This window comes from Copadichromis virginalis, linkage group LG5 (assembly GCF_057382275.1).
Source record: "Copadichromis virginalis isolate Kocher_CV1m ecotype Utaka linkage group LG5, C_Virginalis_male_GT1.1, whole genome shotgun sequence".
In the NCBI taxonomy this organism is placed as follows: domain Eukaryota; kingdom Metazoa; phylum Chordata; class Actinopteri; order Cichliformes; family Cichlidae; genus Copadichromis; species Copadichromis virginalis.
Genome location: NC_140622.1, coordinates 23,643,635 through 23,665,988, shown reverse-complemented (window position 1 = coordinate 23,665,988; position 22,354 = coordinate 23,643,635). Strand labels below are relative to the sequence as shown.

General features: G+C 39.2%; 1 protein-coding gene across 1 annotated transcript; it reads right to left on the bottom strand.

Moving 5' to 3' along the window:
- Positions 1 to 7,463: 7,463 nt before the first annotated feature.
- alas1 (aminolevulinate, delta-, synthase 1) lies at positions 7,464 to 12,839 on the bottom strand. The gene is made up of 11 exons (XM_085456872.1): positions 12,664 to 12,839; positions 11,172 to 11,412; positions 10,858 to 11,040; positions 10,612 to 10,746; positions 10,167 to 10,386; positions 9,655 to 9,839; positions 9,375 to 9,554; positions 8,998 to 9,162; positions 8,273 to 8,541; positions 8,013 to 8,175; positions 7,464 to 7,790 (listed from the first exon to the last, which is right to left on the bottom strand). Exons 2-11 carry the CDS (start codon positions 11,374 to 11,376, stop codon positions 7,630 to 7,632), a joined length of 1,866 nt encoding a protein of 621 aa, XP_085312998.1. The 5' UTR covers positions 11,377 to 11,412; positions 12,664 to 12,839; the 3' UTR covers positions 7,464 to 7,629.
- Positions 12,840 to 22,354: the final 9,515 nt, after the last annotated feature.

The following is a 22,354-nucleotide window of genomic DNA, read 5'->3' as shown; positions in this document are numbered from 1 at the left end:
ATCAACCAAAGACACATTTCCTTGCTGTCTCTGTTATGTTTGTTTAAATTAATAAGGAAATGTCCACACTTTTTATTCACACATGTGGTACGATGCAGCCTTAGACATTTGTCGATTTATTTGAAAAAGACTACTGTGTAAAACATACTGGTTTGTATACATTTTATTTATTCTATTTATTCTATTCTATTTTATTTTTTTATTTTAAAACGATCAAAAACTGTGTATAAAAGAAATCTGACAGGAGAACCCTTGATTTAATAGTGCTATCTCGCCTCAGCATTGTACAGACAGATAGCAGCTGTATGTGGCATCCATACAATTAGATTACAATTAGATTCAATATCATCCTAAGTGAGCAGGTTCAAAGGTTCACGGTAAAAAAAAAAAAAGATTGTGAATGTAGAAAGTGAACGATTTGATAGCTCATGTTGTCATTTTTATCTCTGTGTTAAAGCTATATTTCATTTTGCAAGTACTAAAGTTTTTCCTCTTTTGTGCAGATTCTACTTGCAGAGGACTTTGAACTCAAACAATCACAATGCGTTTTAGGAGAGCTTCAATAATAAGTAATTCTTTTGAATAACAAAGTGTCTTCTGAGAAGTTTAGCAGGAAGAATAGCCTCGCCTTTGTGATGGCCTAAAAGAATTCAGGAAATTCACTCGATTATTTTCCCAAATGACTTCCTTGTTGTTTCATGCTTGTTAAACCGGACAGTGCCAAATGAGCGACAGTAATGAGGATTACTGTCCACACAGATGCAGCTAGTTGGTGGCATGGAGAAGCACAGACAGGGTGTGGAACAAAGTCAAGCCAGGAAGTTGCCGCCTTTTCATCCACAGTGTTATCAGACAACTCACAACACAGTTAAACCACATAGAGTTTAGCGGTCAGGACACTTTGACAGTCTGCTGAAAATACCTTTTTTTGATCTTAAAATCAAACAAATGCGCACAGGTTAGTAAACACATGCTGTTTTCCAAGGTTATGAGGGATTTAGCTACATGACAGATTTGTGTAATTGGAGCTTCTTATCAACAGACCTTTAATGCTGAAGAATGATGTGTTGCTTGGCCTACAGGGAGGAAATGGAACGACTGACTTCAGCCAAGAATCTCCTGCTGTGGCTGTTATCCGTTCATCAGCCCCCGGTGTCACGCACAAGCATACACTCTATACTCTGAATATAACAATGCTCTTTCTCTGTCCATGCAAACATGCAATCAAACACACAATCCTTTGTGAAGCGTGTGTGCAGCGGATTTAAACATTTAAACAGAAACCCTCCCCATCTAAGAAGGCCAGCTGCTCTTGATTTATTGAGTAAACTGTGTGCCTCATGTTTGTCAAACACACATTTTTCATTGTATTTTTTCTTTTTTCATAATTAAGGTTGCAACTTGTTTCGATATTTACACTACTGCACTTTTTTACTCCCCATAAATTAGTGTGGGAATGCAAAACGAGGATGTCTGAGAAAAAAAGCTCTGGAGAAAAGGCTACAGGGTTACCAGCGAAGCCTGTAATGTAGAGTCACAGTGACTGATGATATATAACCTTTATACATCCTTGTTCCTGTGCAGCCAAAGGCTAAGTCTGACACAGGTGAAGGTTGCAACACTTATGTGTGTGTGTTTTTATGGGCAAGTGGGTGTGAGTGCGTGTGTTTGCATATCTGAGTTACATGTTTTGATGTGTTATCGCTGTTTTGTCTAAGATGGCCTCTAATCTGCCTGTGGAGGTGCTTCTGACCAAGGACAGTAAACGTAAAAAGGCAAAGAGGAATATCCAGCTGTTGAGCATGAACTCTGTCCATTCTAGATCAGTCTTCACGAGGGACCGTCTGTGTGAAACCATCCCTTTGCTACTTATTTACAGTGAGGTCACTGTTACCGTTTGACACTTTACATACCAGTATGAATTTCCACAGAATGTATAAATAAGGTTTCCATGGATTTTCATCTGCTGTGTAGCAAAACCATCCATGGGTATTGTAACTTTTTGTGACTCAAAGTTGCCCACCCATGTGAACTAAATGAGTCAGCAACAGTATAATCAACTTCACTGTGGAAACCCCACAACAGTTAAGTTACTTGTCTGACGTCATTTCTTTCTCTAAACATTCCTCTCAACTCTTCACCCCTTGAAAGCATACTTGGAAGTCCTTTTAAAAACTGCTTATGGCACAAAATAACTGGGTGTGCCTCAGAAGTTAGCCGGGGCGATCTCTTCTTATGCAGCTACCCTTGGAAAAACTGTGTCAAAACACGTCTCTCTCTATATAAACAGAGACAAAATGTGTCATTAAGGGTTGCATCAATAAGCACGAAACAAGCTTTAAACATCAAAATAAACCTGCAAAGAATTTAAATTTTTGTTGGAAGATGCCTCCGATTTCGTTTCATTGGTCAAATGCATGAAAGGAGTTGAAGCAAATCATAAGGAGGTCATTCATAAGTGTGACTTAGTGATTATTATAAAATATTAATAAAGTTTTTAATAAATGTAGTCAGCTCAGGTCAGTAATGCTTCTCAAAATGTAATTTCTAATGTTTTAGTTTTTAGTGCTGAGTCTATGGCTCAAACCTGTAGTCAAACTGGACATCAATTATTGTAATCAATATAAATGGAGTCCCAGTAAAGTTTAAATGACATCTGTGAGTTATATAATGCAGGATTCCACCACAAAATTTTTTTTATGGGAACTCAATCAGTCAAAAAAGAAAGTCAAAGTATAAACTGTCAATTCTCGGGTTTACGTACAGCATGGCCAAACAGCCTTCAACACTTTAGAGCACAGCGAATGCATTAACATCTGTAACATAGCACATCTCCCTTTATCTGAATCTTCAAAGGATCTTTTTACATGCATATAATAGCATTAAGTCCATACGGACACGTGCACTCATGCCCTTGTAGATGAAACAGTGAGGTGGTCACATGGTAACATTCCAGGAGGCCCAAGGATGTACAGTTATCTTGACCCCGATGGGAACATTAAGGCAGATAAAGCAGAGTGAAAACCAGCCAAAACATGAGCTTTGCTTGAACAGCATATCATTTTTATTAAACATTAGAGCACTATTTTTTTTTTTTTTTTTTGCTTTTACAGTGACAATCGGCCTCTTTGAGCAGCATGACGTCTGATATGCTTCCAATAAAGCAGCTTTTATCTATTCTTATTCAGTGAATCCAGGAAAAATGTGCTCATGTTACATTTCAAGAAAGACTAATCTTGACAGATGACAGACACTGCAGTCATAATAAAGGACGCATTGTTTTCAAAATCCACCTGCAATAAGAGTCACTGCCCAAAAACCAGAGCATCGTTCAAAGCTTTGAAATTGAATCCCATTGTAATTATTCTAATCAACTTCATACTGTAGCAGACAGCCACACAAGGACATGGAGGTGGATAGTTTATTGAGAAACTGCATGATTTTGCTTGTTTGTCTAAAACACAGTCATTGTCCTTCAGCTCTCAGTGCTTTCTGTAGCAGAGAGAGACGCTGGCGTTCATTCAGTTGTTGAGGTCATCATGGAGCTAACCACTTTTGCTCTTCTGAGAAATGATAGCAAACTGCCTTTTAATTCAATTTTGTCTCTTCAACAGCCAGAGCATTATACGCTTTAAAGCCTACTTGATAGCTATTTTGTTTCCCTTAACCCTCAGTGGCCACATTTGGGCATCGGCACAATTATACGAATGGTATCGGCTGTGATTTTAAAAAACACAAACCCACAAGACTTAAACTTTAAACTTTCTAAATAATTTCAACAATTTCAACTTACCAAAATATAGCAGCAGAAGAAGATAAAGCTACCTAATAAATACAAATCGATTTATTAGTATATTATATAACAAAGAATATATATTATATTAGATATGTGTGTGAGAGAAAAAAAAAGGTTATTTTAGTCCTGCTTGAAATAAGCATCACACCATTTCCAAAACAACAACAATAAAGCAGGTATAACAAGAGAGGACACGTCTGACTGTGACTGGCCTACTGGCTAATGGTTTGTAAAATGAGATCTTATTGGAAAAGAGCATGTGGTTTCATACCACAATTAATCCTCGATGTTGAAACATGGTGTATCCTGGTCCTTTGCCATACTGTGAGTTTTTTTTTTTAATTAATCCCTCCACTGGTTCAGTGCAAGTAACTAGAATTGTACACAGGAAGTCGCTAAAAAGCTACCACACCTACAAAAACTAGCAAACATTTTATTCAGTTTAAACAGTTTCTGTTTTCAGCACAAATAAACTTCAGTCGAATTCAGTCTCGGTATATGTTCACTGAATGTATTTAGCTTAAAATCTCAAGTTAACACAAAAGAAATTTGTTTCTAAGTATCTGTCTGGTTTCTCATTCTGGGGTTTCCAAAGTGGAGTTACGAGCAGATGGAATGAATCAGTGAATGTGAGAAGTCTGTGACCCTTTCTTAACTCCCAGTGTTAGCCTGCCCTGGGTTTCACTGCTCCTGCTTTTGTCTGCTGTCTGAGAGTCTGGCAGCCATGCATGAGTCAGAGGCCATGGAAATATAGCTCAGTTTTGAATTGCAGTAAACCTTCAGACAAAAAAACGAAATGTTTGTCCTTTAAACGAGGCACTGGATCCAAAATATAAACAGTGACTTATACGTGTACACGTCAGTTAAACAAACTGAAAGAAAGAAAAAAAAAAACCCATGAAACTGTGACTAAGAAGACCTCTGCACTAATCATGGATCAAAAGAAATGCTAAACAATCCCATGAAGGGGGAAGATTTTGTTTCTACACACTGTTTTTTAGAGATGCTGTTGAGTGTAGAAGAAATGCACAGCAGTGGAAAATCGATATCGGTTCATGCACTGTAATAAAAAGGAGAACATACAGAAATGACTGAAGACACATCTACAGTTTATGTGCGTGTGTTTTATGGGCAAGTGGGTGTGAGTGCGTGTGTTTGTATGTCTGAGTTACATGGTGTTACATGGTTGATGGAACAAAAAAATAGCTAAAGGGTCAAACACTCAGTACATGCTGTGTTATAAAAAAAACCCTCAGGTGGGTTCCTCCGGGAAGTTCAGTAAGAGTATGATGAACAATATTCCCGTGTTCCTGAACCTTATCATGATTTAGCCTTGTATTGTTAAAATATGTTACACTTATTATTCAACAAATGATCACTTAGTGAACCAGTATTTCCTCCTATGGTAGAGAAATGCAGTCGTGTGAAAAATTAAGCCACCCTTACTGCTTCCATAGGTAAGCAGCCTCAGGTGAACTTGATAACTTATTATTAGCTATCGTAAGCAAGTCTTTTGGTAGTGCGCTGGTCTGGAGTATTCAGGTCTGTGCAAACACAATGTCACAATCTTCTCAGGACAGGTGGACAACCCACCAGTCTTAACCTAAGGTTAGATTGTGCAATGGGCCTACCGGCCTCAGTTAGCAAGTAATGATTTAAACATTAAAGTTTATTACAGTACAAGTAGAAAAAGACTGAACCTAGGAGGTCCACACATTATTAGATATATATACAGTACTTTGTAGTCTATGATTTTCTTAATATTTTGATATATTTGACATATTTTTCATCTAAAACCAGTTAGCTCTTACTGCCTCAGCTAATGGCCTTTTGATTTTGTGCCATTTTTTTTTTTTTTGCGCCACTGTAGGTTCACAGATGTGAAGAAGAGTTCGAACACTTTCACATAAATCTTTTTTGATAGGTATAGCACTGCACCTCCCCGAGGTCTGGAAGACTTCTTGCTCAGTACATACAGGTTTTGGTTTTTGTAACTTTCCATCAGCTCTTGTCCGAATTGTAACAAAAAGTCAGCTCAAAAGTGGAAGTGAGCCATTTGTGTAAAGCAGTGACGGCTACAATTTCTTGTAACAACTAAAAGTAGTGGTTCCCACTTCCATTTTCAGTGTATCTCTGGTTTTGATGAGACAGCTATGTTAGAAAAGCTATTATAATTGACCTTTTCAAGACTGAGATTAAACCTTCATATCCTGATTTTTATCAGAATCTGTTAGAAAAATATGACAATAAATACGTTTTCCTGTTTGTGCCTGTGTCGGTCACATTGCCTGTTTTGATGCATAGTCCGAGGCTTATGTGGACCCAAAGAAAATGGGTATGTGTGCCAATTTTGAGTGTATCATTGTCATTGTGACCTCCTTTATTCTGTGAATCTAGGTCTTACAGCTTTATCTATGTCATCTCCATGTGAATCCATGGGAAAGTAGGTTAGTAGGTTCTCTACACACAGTAAGATTTCACCAGATAGAGAAAGAGAAATTATTTTATTGTGGTCTTAAGTCACTAAATAGATATTTCTAAGAGCGATTATAAAAACAGGACTTCATTTATAATATATCTGATTGCTCATAAGGAGGCTCACACATTCAAACCAACACGCCTAAAGCAGCGTACACATAACCAACAACAAAATCAGTGCATTATTATACTGCAGTACCTGATAAAACTAATGAAGTACCAAATGTCTTGCTCGTTACAAAGTGTCATGACAGGATTGTGTGCTATGGTAAAGCAAAACGTTTTATAGGAAAACAAATTATAGGACAACTGAGATAAGGCAGAAGATGACAGAAATTGGTTATGACGTTGATGTTAATATTAAAGCAGTTAAATATGGTTTGTTTAAAGAAAAAATGGGTGAAGACAAAAGGAGACTCTTTTGGTTGATAATGTGTGTAATAAACACCCATATTTGGAAAACCCGTGCCAAAGGAGTGATAGAACAAAAGATAAGTAGTGATGTGGTGAGTAAACATATCATTACAGATCTATGGAGAAGGAGAACAATCGATCTGAAACTTGCAAAAGTTTTCCCTTGGGATGTATTGAAATTGTAAATTTAAGTTTTTAGTTGACTCAGATGCTTGACTTTCCTCCTTTGTTTTCCTTTTTTTTTTTTTTCTTAATGTATGGTATATGATCATGATTTTGTATACGTAAGTGTATGTAAATTTTATGTCTATCTAATTTTGTATACTTTAACTAAAGTGTTTTTTAAAAAAAAGAAGTAAAGAAAAACAAAAAAACAAAACTGCAACAAGACATTTTTCAGTGTTCCACTTTTCTCACAAGCACAAGCAGGCCAGTGGACTAGACATAATTGGATCAAATTATCAGCAACAGTTTAAAAAAAATAAAAATCAAAAACCTGGCATCTGCCAAGCATGTCCAATTAATGTGACCCATTTTTGTAGCTTTATTCAGTTATCATTTTACCCATCAGTAAAAAACCCATGTGACTGAGCATGATAGCACAGTGTAATCGGAGCCACATTTAATCAGTTTATACAACAGCCCAATGAAGAAATTAACTTAACAGTGGCCTTGAATCCCAGGGCAGTAAAAAGAAAACTGAGTGCATCCCACTCATTTCTTGCCACTCCTCACATCTTTATAAACACTTTCAAAAACCAAACACACACAGAGATTCTTTCCCATATTTTATTTGCAGTATATAGACCATCTGAACATAGATAATTTTAAATATGTGCAGGACAAATTATTAAAGATAATTAATACATTCTACGATAGTGACAGAGGAATGGGGCTTAAGCGTGGACGCGCTGTCTTCAGACTGCAGTGGGTGATTAGTGTTATGCGCAGGCTGAGATGAGGTGGCTGAGCCCATTGAAGTAAGACTTCTCTCGCTCGCTCATCACCTCGAAGTGTAGTGGCTGCTGGCAGAAGGTGCACTCTGCTGATGAGTGGGGCTTCAGCTCCAGGCCCACCTCCTTCCATGTTTGCTCCAGCCTCTCTGAAAGGGGAAAACAGATAAAGAGAGGTCAGTTTTACTTCAATGATAGAAAAGTACAGTTTGTTACAGGTTGGATGAAGTTACTCATGTAATGTAACTTTTGCATAAACAGCTACACAGTTCAGTTCGATCAAATTAAGACATAAATACTGTTTAACTTGTTGTAGCCTTCTTATACACTATCAAGTATTTCAAGTGAAACGTGTTACTTTGTCAGCTTACCAACAAAGTATTTCATCATCTCGGGGGTGTGGTGAGGGGTTGGGGCAATGCGCAGCAGCTCATCTCCCCTGGCAACGGTGGGATAGTTGATGGCCTGCACATAGATGTTATGGCGACGCATCATGATGTCACACACCTCCGTGTTTTTCTCAGCATTTGAAACCTAATTATACCAAAGAGACACACGCGCCATGAGAATCGAGCCGTTGTGACTTCATCTGCTTTTCAAGTTCCACACAATCAATTCAATCGTAGATTACCCGGACAGGGATGATGTGGCTGGGGCAGTGCACAACAGGCAACCCAGAGTCCATCAGCATCTGCCGGAGGAGCTTGACGTTGCGCTGGTGTTTAAGTCTCAGCGAGCGCCCCTCTTCCCCTTTAAGGATCTGGATCGATTCCCTGGCTCCGGCTAGAAGCATCGGGGGCAGAGAGGTGGTGAAGATAAAACCAGCGGCGTAGGAACGCACTGTGTCCACCAGGGCGGTGGTACTCGCAATGTAGCCACCCACACAGCCAAAGGCCTTCCCTAGAAAAGAACATAACGCTGATTATTACAACTCCTCTCGTTCAACATTACGGAGCCAGTGGTCTTAAAATAAATAAATAAATAAAAATTTTTTACAGCCATTGTAATCTCAAACTAGAACCGCCTGAAATGTCAGCTGTGCAGGAGCTGTAGTGCTCTTGAGTTGGAAATAATTGTCCCCTCAGTCTGACAGTGACACGCAATCTGAGTAATTCCATAGGAGCACAACAAGAGCCTGTAGTCTCCTAGCAACAACAGAGCTGCTCCAGATTCTTTTCAGCCCTCTGGTATATTGGATGACACGGCTGAGGCCTGATCCTCAGTCTAATTCAAACAATCAAGCTAGACGAGTTCCACTAACCAGTGGCAGTTATTTGGTTCGAAAAAAAGAAATGAAACAGTACAGCAGCAGCAAGCTCTACATTTTTTTTTTTTTAGTAGAGATTGCGCACTTACCTAGAGTTCCCGAGATGATATCCATCTTGTCCATGACGCCATCCCTGTCGCCGATGCCCCCCCCTCTGGAGCCGTAGAGGCCCACAGCGTGAACCTCGTCCACGAAGGTGATGGCGCCAAACTCGTGGGCCACGTCGCACATTTCCTCCAGCGGACACACGGCACCTGTGTTACAGAAAGAAAGGCACACAAACCTGGTCAGACTTGTTTTTTGCTTCTTAAAGAGCACTTCATGACTTAGTTTGAATGAATTATTGATTTTGCAAGAACAGTAATATTTTCCAGGACACACGCAGTAAGAGAAAGTTTAAAAAAAAAAAAAAAATAGAAATATTAACATTTATCCAACAGCAGTGAAGCAGTAATTAGAAACTGACCATCCATGGAATGGACGGTCTCAAAAGCCACGATCTTTGGTTTTGTGGGATCTCCTTTCTCCAGGAGCTCTCGAAGATGGGCCACATCATTGTGGCGGAAAATGAATTTCTTAGCGCCGCTGTTCCTGATACCTTGAATCATTGAGGCGTGGTTACCTGCGTCAGAGTAGATTTCACAACCTAAAAGTGTTCAGAGGAGAGGAAACCGTCAATGAGACCAAACACGCTTACGGGAGGTTCGAATTACTGTTAAATACACCAAGTTTTTCCTTCTGCATACCAGGCAGCATCTTCGCAAGGGTGAAGAGGGTGGAGTCATTGGCAACAAAGCAGGAGGTGAACAGCAGCGCCGCATCCTTCTTGTGAAGGTCAGCCAGCTCTTGTTCTAGCTCCACATGGAATTTACTGGTCCCAGAGATATTCCTGGTACCTCCTGCCCCCGAACCATGTTTTTGTAAAGTATCCCTGGAAAGAGACAAACAGTTGCTCATTAAAATGCTGCAGACTTGTATGCAAGCTCAAACAAGCTGGGGCAGGGGGAGGAGAAGGAAAAACAACACCATCATCGTGACACATGAGGTTTAGGTGTGATCCATGTCCAACTCAACACCCACACAAATAATGGCCAGTATCACCAAAGGGTTCCAGGTTGCATCATGTAATTATGCTCTGAGCTGGTTTCTCTCCGAACTTAGCTCTCACAGAGGGACAAAAGGTAAAAAGCAATCAGGGAAGGTAGACACGTCAACACACCTTGACCCATGAAACTGGATTAACTACTCAGTTACTCACATGATGGACTGCACGACTCGAGGGTGTCGACTCATGCCCAGGTAGTCGTTGCTGCACCAAACCGACACGTCACGCTTTTCTTGTAAAGAGCTTGTGAAGTCGTCAGCCATCGGGAACTCGGTGGCCCGACGATTCACGGTCTTAAACACGCGGTACGTGTGATCGTTCTTCTTCTCTTCGATCTTCTTCTCAAAAAACGCATCGTACTGGAAGCGGGCCGCTGGAAGAGACAAGGAAGGTAAAAGTTGCTTAATGTGGCTTAGTGTTGCTACAGTACTGCAACTGATGGAGTAACTTTAATGTGAGGAAAGACTACACCCGTGTGCAAAAAACACCAAAACATACTCGCAAATAAAAAAGAAGATTGTCATAGTAAGGTAGACAGTAGCTAGGTTAATCACAGGCTTGTAGGACAGTGTGGTTAAACTATCAAAATAAAACCTACTTCTTGCTGGTAAGTTGTCTTGAAGCAGGTGGCTGACTTTCTTAGGTCGCTGTTTCAGGAGGGTTTTCATTAATGTGGTTTCTCCTTCAGTAGTGCTGGCCAGGTTTGGCTGCTTTAGTTGGTCAGCAGGCACTTCTGTCAGGACAAAAACAAACTGCTATTAAATATTGTACGAAACTATGGAAAACTGATTTAGTTCTCAAAGAAAAAGAAAAAAACAACAACAACAACAAAAAAAACCCTCACCTTTCTTCACAGTGCGGACTTCCTGTACATCCTCTTGGAACTCTATGCCAATCTGACGGACTACGCCACTGTTCTTCTGGCTCATCTCAGCAGCCAGGAAAGGGCATTTGGAGGCCTTCATCTGTCCCGGAGGTGGCATAGGGTGGCCAGCTGGCAGCTTGGACTCCACCTCCTTTTTGGGGGCTGCAAAGGGAAAAAAGTAAATTTCACATTTATCAATAATTCTATAATTACATGATTTATCTGACTAAATATAACACAGCTGTAGTGTTGATTAGAATAGCCAGTATGACCACCATCTTTATCACCCTCACCGGCAGACACAGTGTTCTCAGGCTTCTGGTAGGAGGATGAGGAGGAACAGAGGGCACGTGCCATTGAAGGGGCCATAGGTTTTGCAGCCAGCTCCATCATGATGGGACATCGCTGGGCATACGTCACCAGCGCCTTTTTGGACTGCTGGAGAAAGGCCTGGGGCATGCGAGCCAAGAAAGGACAGCGGCGCACTATTACATCCATAATCAGCAGCGGTGATGACGATGATTGTCTTGAGTTCTAAAGGAGAAAGAGAAAACTTATGTGAAACATGTCCTGCAGACAGTGTAGATAATGTCTTTGTCCCATAAAAGAAAGGAAAGAAGGCTTTTCAGAAGAAAAAGCCTGTCTGTTGCAAAAACCTGTTTAACAACATAGGTCAAGAAAGTGAGAAAATGCCGTTTATGGTCAAACACTCCTACATGGTTCAGCTAAATCTAGAGTTTGAAAAACAAAAACAAATGAGAATGAGATCTGATTACCTGAGACTTTCAAAGGCAGGTGAGATGAGTTCACTGAGCCACTGATATAATAGGTGAAAGCTGAAAGACTCGTACGAGCCCACACGTTTGGCTACACTCACAATAGTCAAGTGTTACTTTAAGAAGCCTGCAGTGTTTGCTCATAGCTGGGTCGTAACCTTTCCCCAACAGAAACCAGTTCCCAGGTAGGACACCCACACCTGAACTTTGCTCCCTATGAAGTTCCAGAGAAATCTAACAGTGACTAATGTGGTGCATTGAAGCTGCTCTTTCCCTTATATACCCACCAGATAGAGATCAGTATGTACATAACATAAAAGTAATGCCGATGTTCCAAACAAAGAAAAGAAAAGCTAGTCTTTGTTTCTGTGTTTATTTATATGCCTTTAAAAATGTTTCCCACATTATTTGTCGAGCACTTCTAAAACTTATTTAAAGCTACTCAAAGTACTACTGCCGAAAGATGAAGATTATTATTATTGTTATTAATAATGAAACTTCTGTCTTCTGTCTGATTAAATACCCCTGCTTATACCCGAGTTGTCCTACAGTCCTTACTTTGACTGAACTCATAAGCGTCTCCGGGCTACACTAAAAACAGTAGCGCTCTACCTAAACAACGCTACTTTAGGATAATTATGGACATGATTTATGTTTATTCATAAGGTCTACCCATCTCTACTCAACCGGTGTTACAATAAAAATTTATTTATTAAACCCTCAACACTTTAAATAAATTCACTGGTTTAACGGGTATTTCCCTGTTTTGACTCACCATTTTTTGCGCAAAAGTTGCGCAACAGTCATACCTTATGTATCTCCGATGGTAATAAATTTCGCGATGAGATCGTTCTGAGACATAAAAAGTGTAAGCCAGGCTTTCCTATCGTTAGCCGGGCCCATCGTGATCCTTGCCGGTTGACTGATCTTAGCAGGACGGCTAACGTTAGCTAAGAGGCTACTAGAAATAGGGGTGACGATCGCGATTAGGTCAAATAAGAACACCTACCTCTTAAAACTTCACAGCTTCCGGTGTAACCCTCGTCGTGTTATAGTGACAATAAGCGATCTTAGGTGCTGCTCAGAGAAATAAAAGAAAACACGGCTTGTAGTTAACGGAAGCAGAGAAAATCGATGCTTCGTTATCCTGCACTGAGGACGAACGGAGGGGACAAGGGCGAGCCAGTTCTTATAAAGCAATGCCCAGACGAAGTATCGCGAGATCTTAATTCTGACGTTCTGCGTCATCAAACACTCTCGCCTATCTGGCAGCGGACCCAGCAAGGTTTTGTTAAGGACACTGAGTGGAAAGGATTTGGTCCTTACAAACAAGGTGGTGGTTTCCTTTACATGAATCCATAGATTTAATCACCAAACCTCCAATAAAACTATAAAAGCGATTTAGATGCCATTTATTTTGGTTTTGTACTTTTACGCAGGTGTCATGGAAAAGCATTTTGGTAAAAGCATTCTGGTTTTACCTCTAACAAGATGGTCTCAGAAATTTTTATTTTAATTTATATTTCTATATATTTGTATTTGTCATCTTATTTGGTTGTAAGAAATACGAGAGCAGTACCTCATCTGTTGGCTTTTACTCCTTGTCAGATGCCACATCCATAAATGTAAGCTCTCAAAAGAGAAGCCACGCTTCCTTTTTTTCATGAAGGAAATGGAACTTTATGTGGCCCAATTTATTCTATTCTTCCCATAAGAAAAAGATATTGATATCTGTGATTTTTAATGTCTCTCATGACCCCGTAACTCTTTCACCTCATTGTTTTGTTCCGTTATGATTTAATTGATTTCCTTGCTATTATTTTTGTGTTATGCTTTTTTTGTAAAAGGGAAAAATAACATACCCAACGAGGCTCAGGGGCCCAAAGGTGTCGGACGGGGCTAAGGGACCTTGCAGAGTAAAAGGATTCCTTTGTTCTCATGCTCATAAAAGACCCACAACCACAAAGAGCTTCAGAAAGAAAGCAGCTCATGGAAAAGAGCCGTTGTAACTGAAACGTGGGAGTATTTCTCCACTTGGCTTTTCTAAAGGATATTTGGGTCTATGCCACAGCTTATGTTATGCCTGAAACTATGGCTGAAAATGTTTTATGTTTGCTTCTCTTGTAGTAACAGCCTATCACTTAATCTGGAGTTTGGAGGGATTTAATTCAATTATCATTCTGCTTCTTTTGTTGCTTTACTTTTTTTGTTTATCTTTTGATTTTTGCAATGCCACACCCAAAGCTACAGCAAAAATCTGTGGCTGATTAATGTGGGCTACACACAAATTAATCTCAGATGATATAAGAGACACTCACATGAGTTGGTGGATGATGTTTTAAAAGTTGTATGATGAAGGCCCTGAAGGTACATTATGATTCTTTTGTGACATTTATCATGTGTTTTGCGAGTTGTCAGCTCTTTGTCATGTGTCTCCTTATTTTGTTGCAGTGGCCTGAACTGAAAGTATTTATGGGGCTTTCAGTTAGTACAAACGTAAATGAAAATTTGTGTCCATGAGCATGAGTCAATACATTTTTTTGAATCTTTAATGAAATGCCATGAGATCAGGTTGGTGTGCTGGGGGAAGAGGGAGCCGTAGGGTTCCTCTTCATATTACCTGCAAAGCCCTACTAGAAGCATGAGAGTTATATTTAAATGTATTCAGTTGGACCTTAGTTGGGCAGTGATTTTGAAGAATTACTTAAATTTACTTTAATTGTAATTGTAATTAAGGCATAAAGACTGCCTGCACATAATTATGGGTCAAAATGTATTAAAAATACTTAAAAAGTTGACTGATTTTGCACAAAAGTAAGATTTAGAAAAGCTTTAACCCCATTGGAAGTCACCATCTTTATGAAATCTACCACAAATTTTATATATCTGAGCCATTCTTTCTCATACACTGTAAGTGAAAAACTCAGAATCTCAGTTTCACATAGTATTTCAGCATCAAGTACTGGCAAAGAAATAGTGATCAAAAAGACTTTAAGACTTAAATGAGCTTTATTTTTTATAGGAACTGTAATTCCCATTGTTTATAATCACCTATTGTGGCTGTACTGGTGCTGACTACAAGTGTAGTCAAAGGAGCTTGCAAAGAAAAGCGTCTGGACTCCCCCACACCCAGTTTCACACCTTGGCTCAGGCGACTAGAGGATCATCAGGGGGTCCTTTTGTCCCTCTGTGGGGGGTTACTCCCACTAGGTTTATATCTGGGACTCTCCACCATTTGACCTTAGAACTGAAGAAGCTTCTCGGATGAGAGGTGAAACGTCTTCAAGCAACTTAAAGAAGTCCAGACGCTTTTCTTTGCAAGCTCCTTTGACTACGATGACCTGGATGACTGAGAACCTTCACAGACAGACTACAAGTGTATGTGGAGAAAAAAACGCTTTACTCAGAACAACAATAATAGCAAAAACAATTTCAAATTTCTTACTCTAAAGAATTTACACTTGTCTCTGCCCTCTGGATCTGTGAGGTTTTTCATCTTCACTTCAGATTTATGGTTGCGATGTTTTGCTGCCCTCTGCTGATCTATTTTGACTTTAGCAGTGTTTCCTAAAGTTTTACCCTCATACCTGTACTTATGTCAAACTGTCTTATTTAAATGTACCAAAACAGTTACTTAAACTCGCCTTCCCTGGGAATGACCGATAAAATGAATGCCATCCATCCATGCAAATCAGTACAGTTCAAAGCTTTTATTTGTACCAACATTTACAATGACACTGAGCAGTCTGCGCTCTGAGCCAGGCAGTAAACATGAAATCTCAGTCATCCATTTTTTCCTCAGGTGTTCTTTACAAACACTGGATGATTGTCCCAGCTGACTGCAGGTTCACTAATGCAACATAAAAATGCCATGCCCCCAATGTTTAACATTTAAGATTCACATTTATTTTCAAAGCAAAAACACTGGAAAGTTATGTGATGTTGTTAACACAAGCACAATATTACAACCTGAAACATGTATTCTTTGTTATGAAATAACTTTGATTTGAAAATCATAATAAGAATAATAGGATGAGTGATTTATAAAACTCTGTGGTCATAATTATACCTACGTGTTTTCTGACTGATGTAAGCCAGAAATATATAAGAAGTAGAAACAGAAAATTATTGAAAGTTGCAGATGAGTATTAAATGGGTATTAAAACGCCGTCATAGACCGAGTTTTAATCTGGTTGTAAGCTATGGCACTATAGGTGGCAATAGTGGACTGGACTCCACTACAGTTCACCTGAATGCAGGTAATGTAAACTGCATGCATGCTGCATGTGGACCTGACAACTCTCAGGGTGATTAGAGCTCAACTAACAGGTTAAGAATGTTTTCGCTATCAGCAGCGAGTCAGTGCCAGATGTAATGACATTCATCCATCCATTCATCATCCACATGACAGCTATCAAAAATACTTTTCATTTAATTTTATTTTCCTCTTTATTCGTCAGGGATCATGTACAACAAACATTAACCTTCTAAAAGAAAATTGTACCTGATTTAGCTGATAGCTGATTTCTATCTGCAATCCCTGGACAGGTTTAATGAACACATCATCAATAAACATATTATATTAATGCTAATTTAGCTGACAATTCAGCGCAAGCGGACAAACATCCCAGCTAAAATAATTTCAAAATCCAGCCCAATATCACGTCCGCACGACGTCCCCTGGTGGACCAACAGGTCAATTACACGCTTTGCCTTGATACTTCTAAATCATATAATTGTTTGCTACATTAGCTAACTCAGGTAACTAATCTTCTACCTACTCTACCAGTTTTTAAGGTTAGTTAGTTTAATTCTCTTAGTTTAATTGGACTTATTCATTTAATTGTAAATGAACTGAAGCTTATGTTTTCTTACTCTGACCTAGCACTCTTAAAACTTCAAACTGTATCCACAGACACATTTTAGCGCTCACACGCAAACCCGGACGGGTTCATGTCTTGTTTAGGGACGTTTCATTTATAGATGTAAAAACTCCAACCTTTGGAGTAGTAGACAACCCACTCTGAATCCTGAGCCACCGTAAACATATTTAATAAGCAGTCCACCCAGGAGTGCGATTTTAACAAATCACTCTATCACAAATCTCGCAGTCAACATAAGACATACTTTTTTGCATTCAAATGCGCGCCACAAACTTTTAGTTTATGCATGATTCATCTAAATGTTCTCTTCCCAAAATGTTGCGCTTTAAAAAGAAAGGAAAGCTGAAAACAATATAAGAGCCGCAGTGTGACATTTGATCACCTTTGCACTTCAGTTACGGGTGAATGATGTATGATAACTTGTGAATGAAGAAAGTCTGCCAGTGGGCTGGAACATGAACCGAGTTAACGATCAGACCGAACATCAAATCAAACCTTTCCTCTAAGAGTATCGCAGTAGATTCCCAGTTCCTTTACTGGTTTGGGGAATGCGGGAGTAACCATGCCACCGGTGGTGTCCCATATTGTTGTGTTCACTCTCTATGTGATCCTGTCCCCTCGTGTATCCAGTAAGTTTGATTATTTTAATCTGTACATTGCATTAGATAAATCACAGACAATCAGTGTGTGATGTCATCTTCATACCAATACTAAACAGGCCGCTACCGTGTTATTATTATTGTTTTAAGTTGCAGTTTTGTGCTTTAAATCTTATAATAAATAGTTTGTTTAATGCAGTCATTTAAACATAATACTCACACGGACACACTGAATGTTAACCAGTGTCAATGTCTGGGTATTTTCTAATGCTATAAGTGTCATGGTCCTGCGGCCATGACTCAGTGACTTTGTGTTTATGTTCTTTATTGTTATTACTTTCATTATTATTCTTGGGCTGTTTTGGGATGGTTTGTGTTTGGGATTTTAGACACTGGGTTCTGGGTTTGTGCTCCCTCTGTTGGTCCCTGGTGTTAGTGTTCCCCTGTCTCGTCAGGTTAATCAGGTCCAGCTGTTTCCCCCACCTGTGTGTGATTTCCCAGTGTCTCTTTGTGTACTTATAGTGTGTGTTTTCCTCTGCTCCTCGTCGCGTCGTCTGTGTTCATACCCGGTGAATTTCCCTGCGTGCTCTCCCTGCTGTTCTCCCTTCATGTTCAGGTTTGCCACTCCTTTGTGTAGTTTCTCCCAGTTTAGTTCGTCCTTAGTTCTGTTTGCCATCTCCACTTTATGTTCAGTATTGTCAATAAATCACCCTTCACGTCTGAAATAGTGCTGCGTTTGAGTCCTCCTTCCACTCTTCACACGGCCGCTGCCCCGAACCGTGACAATAAGCTATGGTAACTCAAGTTGCCAGGTGATTAAGTACAGGCAAACCCATTATATACGATGTAAAGCAGCAGGCATAAAGAAATACAAATCTTTAAAGGTTATAATAATCATCATTTGGAAGTTTAATTTTGTATAAATATAATGAATATAACTATTTTTAAACAATCAAAGTTTTATTATTTTTGAACATTTAAACTAACATAACATAACAACACAAAACAACAAAAACCCCACTCAGTGAGGAAAAAAATATAAAGTGTGTGTGTGTGTGTGTGATCAGTCAAGACTGCACTGATGGTCAGAGGGAGCGCACGTACTGCCCTATACAAGTTGTTACTTGGTTAAAATATGACTCTGTTGAATATGCATGTATCCTCTGTTTGAATTAATTGTTCATATTCGTCACATTTGTAACTGGATCCTTTGTAACTTCAGTGTTTTCAATATGTTTTTATCGCACTTTGGTTGTTTGGATTGTTTGTAGCTGCCTCCAGTGTGTGAATATGAGAGTGAATGAATAGTGGTATTGTAAAGCGCTTTGGGTGCCTTGAAAAGTGCTATATAAATCCAATCCATTATTATTATTATTATTATTATAATTCTGGAAAGATCTTAAAAGTGCAGAAACTGGTGAACAAATGACTCAAAACTGGGTTTTTTTCTGTGTAAGATTTTGCATAATCGCTTCTTTGATTCCTTTTAAGTTTGAACAATGTTCACACACTCACTTTACCCACTGCCATTGCTGTAGTGTTCGCTTTCTTTCCCTTTACGTTAATCTTCAACCTCATCAGCTGCTGTCTTTCCCTCCTGCTGCCTGTACAAGAGGTTCCGACAGCCACGGCGTAAGTACTCCACCACTAACAACTGATACTTCCTTATTTTAGAGTGATCCTTTAAATCCTGAGTATTGGACTCTTATGTGGACTCAGACTGAATGGTCACCCAAGTGTTAGTTGAGTTTAAAGTCTCTGCAGACAAGTCTGTGCAGTCATAGAAAACTGGCAGGCACACGGATGTCCACATGGACCCTCATGCTCACTGTCCTATGATGGAATTTACATCAGATTGTGTACGTCAGATCCAAAGGGCCTTGCAGACATGGGAAGGATAATCAAGGCCTTAAATATAGAGTTGCAGGCTGTTATTTTGTGCAAGTTTGACTGCCTTGTTGTTTAAAATGTTTCAGGGTCTCAAATTTGACTTTTTTCTGAGATTTATTGATTTTCAGATATCGATTTATTGGCGCGGCTCCTCATTTTATTAATATTTAGTGGCTAAAAGATCAGATAAAACCTAAAAAAAAAGTGCTTACATGACAACATTTGACTTTTTAAGAATTGCTTTAATTAACAAAACTTAATATTCTGTCCATCGTCTATCAGAGATTAAAAAGACAACTAAGACAACAGCATTATAATCATCATTCACTGATAGAAAGTTTCATGTTCATTTATCAGGAGACATTTCAGCACACTGTTTTGTTTACCTCCTGAATCAACTTGAACTGCTGCTGGTTCATATAAAAATAAGCAAGTGGAGTTGAGTATCTTTGCTAAGGATACTTTGCCATGCAGCATCCATGGATTGATCCCCCAACCTTCCAGTTAGTAGATACCCTGAGCTACAGATCCATAACAGCATCTAAACTCATCTCTGCTACATTCATTATTTCATACATTCATTACTACTCATAAACCTTATCACAGCATTGGGAGAAACTTCTAATTTTATGGTGACAAGTTGCATTGTTTGAAACATTTCAGCAATGACTTCCAACATGAAGCAACAGCAATGTTTTACCAATGATTTTGTAATAAAGGAATTGAGACACCGAACACAACCTGTTCTAATGTTTCAAACTACAATATACAGTGAGTTGTCAAGCTCATTTGACATTTGTCCTGGTTTGGCTTATTAATAAACAACATTTTGATTTTCAGTAATTTTCTTTTTGTGAGAGCGTAACCCACAGGTTGACGACTGAGCGTGCCATCAGCCTGTGGGATACGCACGCTGATGCTGCTTTGTTCGTTTCACTTTAAGGGCCATGTCGTTACTTGACATCTGGGTCTGCTTTCAGTGCTTCAAGGTGCTTCGAAACAGCTGTGTGGGTGTTTTTGGTTGTTATCAGTTTTTCTATTAAACCACAACAGTGTGCTTATGTTTTTTTTTTTTTCTTCTTCTCTCAAATCTCAAGACCACAGCCAGCAATAAACTGATCCTGTTGAGTACTGTCTGTCTTCCCAGACGATTGTTACTGTTATTTCAAATCTAGTGTGGTTGGGTTGATAATTTGCACTGTACTTTCACAGAGATGGGTTTACACTCTGATTATAATGATGGTTAATGGATGATTTTCTTCAAAAAGTATGAATCTCTGTGTATCTCATGAACAAATCATGTCATTGTTAGTTTCTTTGATGCAAACCTCAAGGAGATGATGATAAATGACTCAACTGATGCAATAAGTCAAAATCGCACCATTTGCTGCTGTATTTTCTTTCATTGGTATTCAGTCTTTCTTCCTGAGAAAATTACTTATAAATAATAATCCACATTGAAAGCTTTTTGGACAACAGGTGACATGTTTCTACATTTTCTGTTTTCTTGTACTTGTGGTAGCCGACAATACCCACACTACAGTGGTCACCACCACTCCTCAGCAGTACCCCCAGCAGCCGATTGCATTACCTGGACCCTCCCAGGGAGTGCCCTACCAGTCAGCAACTCTTCAGCCCTTGCTTTGCAGCTCAGTATGATTACCCAGCTCAGAGCCATGTCCACATCGCCCTATCATGGACAGCCATTCCCACTGGGACCACCTGGAAGCAAGTGAGAAAACTTTGCATCTGTGTAAATACTAATGGAAACACCCTGACAAACACCAAAAATGAAGAAAAAAGAAAAACAATCAGATTTTGAATTCAAAGATCTCATAAATGTCTTAGCATAAATGTCCAAAATAAAAAGATATTTTAGGGTTGTAGATTTCTTTAGGAAACAGGGGTTTTAGGATAAGATAACTTATTACACATGCCACTCTCTAGAAACAAAAAAACATTTTATTTGCAGATATCACAAATACATTTTGTATATTTTATTTTTTTCAAAATATTTGTAATAAGATAATAGGGTGGAAATGCTGCTGCGTCATATTTATTGTTGTGTTGCAGAATTGCAGTTGTTGTTTGTGCAGGTGTGTCAAATCATTTTCAGTATGTTTGTTCTCATGCTTAGTTCACTTTCTGTTTCCAGTTGGTTCTGCCTACAGTTCACAGCTGATGCCTTACGGCCAGGTTGAATTCACCCATGCACAGCCGACATACCCTCTGAAACCTCTGGACCAGCAGCAGCCTGATGCACCACCTGCTAGCACAGCCTTCCAACCTCAGACTGCACCACCACCCTAGGCTGGATAGTGCACATATAAGTGCCTCAATCAGCGTTTGTGAACTCGGCTGAATTGGAAGTATGTACTTCGAATCAAGATCTAGACTAACTTGGTTTGTGTATTTGTAGGAATGTTATGGTGCATTTTAATAGTTTCTAAGTAAAAGAATTAAAATGAGTTTTTTACTGTACTGTGTAAGTTCATGGGAACAAAATGAAAGTGTGTGAGTTTTATCACTGGAGGATTTATGCTGGAAAGTCAACCACTCATAGTTTAAAAAAAATCAAAATCAACTTAATTAACATCAACAATATTGTTTTTTATAATAATACAAGTATGTTGCACACATTAAATAGAAGAAACCATTGTGCCTTCCAGGCACATTACCTGCGAAAGCATGTGTGTAATTTACATTGCCTCCAAATATACGTTTCTGCTTTCTAACTGTAAATAACTGTCATCGTGAATGCTGTTGACTCAAATGATCCAAAATGGTTTGGGGTGCCTTTTTAAAAAAATAAATGCTGCCATTGAACCTTATTTTTGACATTCTCACAACACGAACTCTTTTATCTTTGATGTTGTTTGAACTTATTAAAATGTATACAAGTGGACTTTTGTTTATGTGCTGTTTCATTTCTAATTTTGTGTAAAAAGAGGGGAAAAAAAGAAAATGACTTGAAAAATCATTAGCACAAAATAGCTCGGTCACGCTTCTTACTGAGAAAAAGCGTTTGTAGGTAGTCATTTATAAGAATGCCTTTATTTTGCATAGATTTTGCTTTTACAATTTCAGATGAAACACCATCCGGGGCGATCGTGGCTCAAGAGTTGGGAGTTCGCCTTGTAATCGGAAGGTTGCCGGTTCGAGCCCTGGCTTGGACAGTCTCGGTCGTTGTATCCTTGGGCAAGACACTTCACCCGTTACCTACTGGTGGTGGTCAGAGGGCCCGTGCTGCCAGTGTCCGGCAGCCTCACCTCTGTTAGTGCGCCCCAGGATGGCTGTGGCTACGACGTAGCTTACCATCACCAGTGTG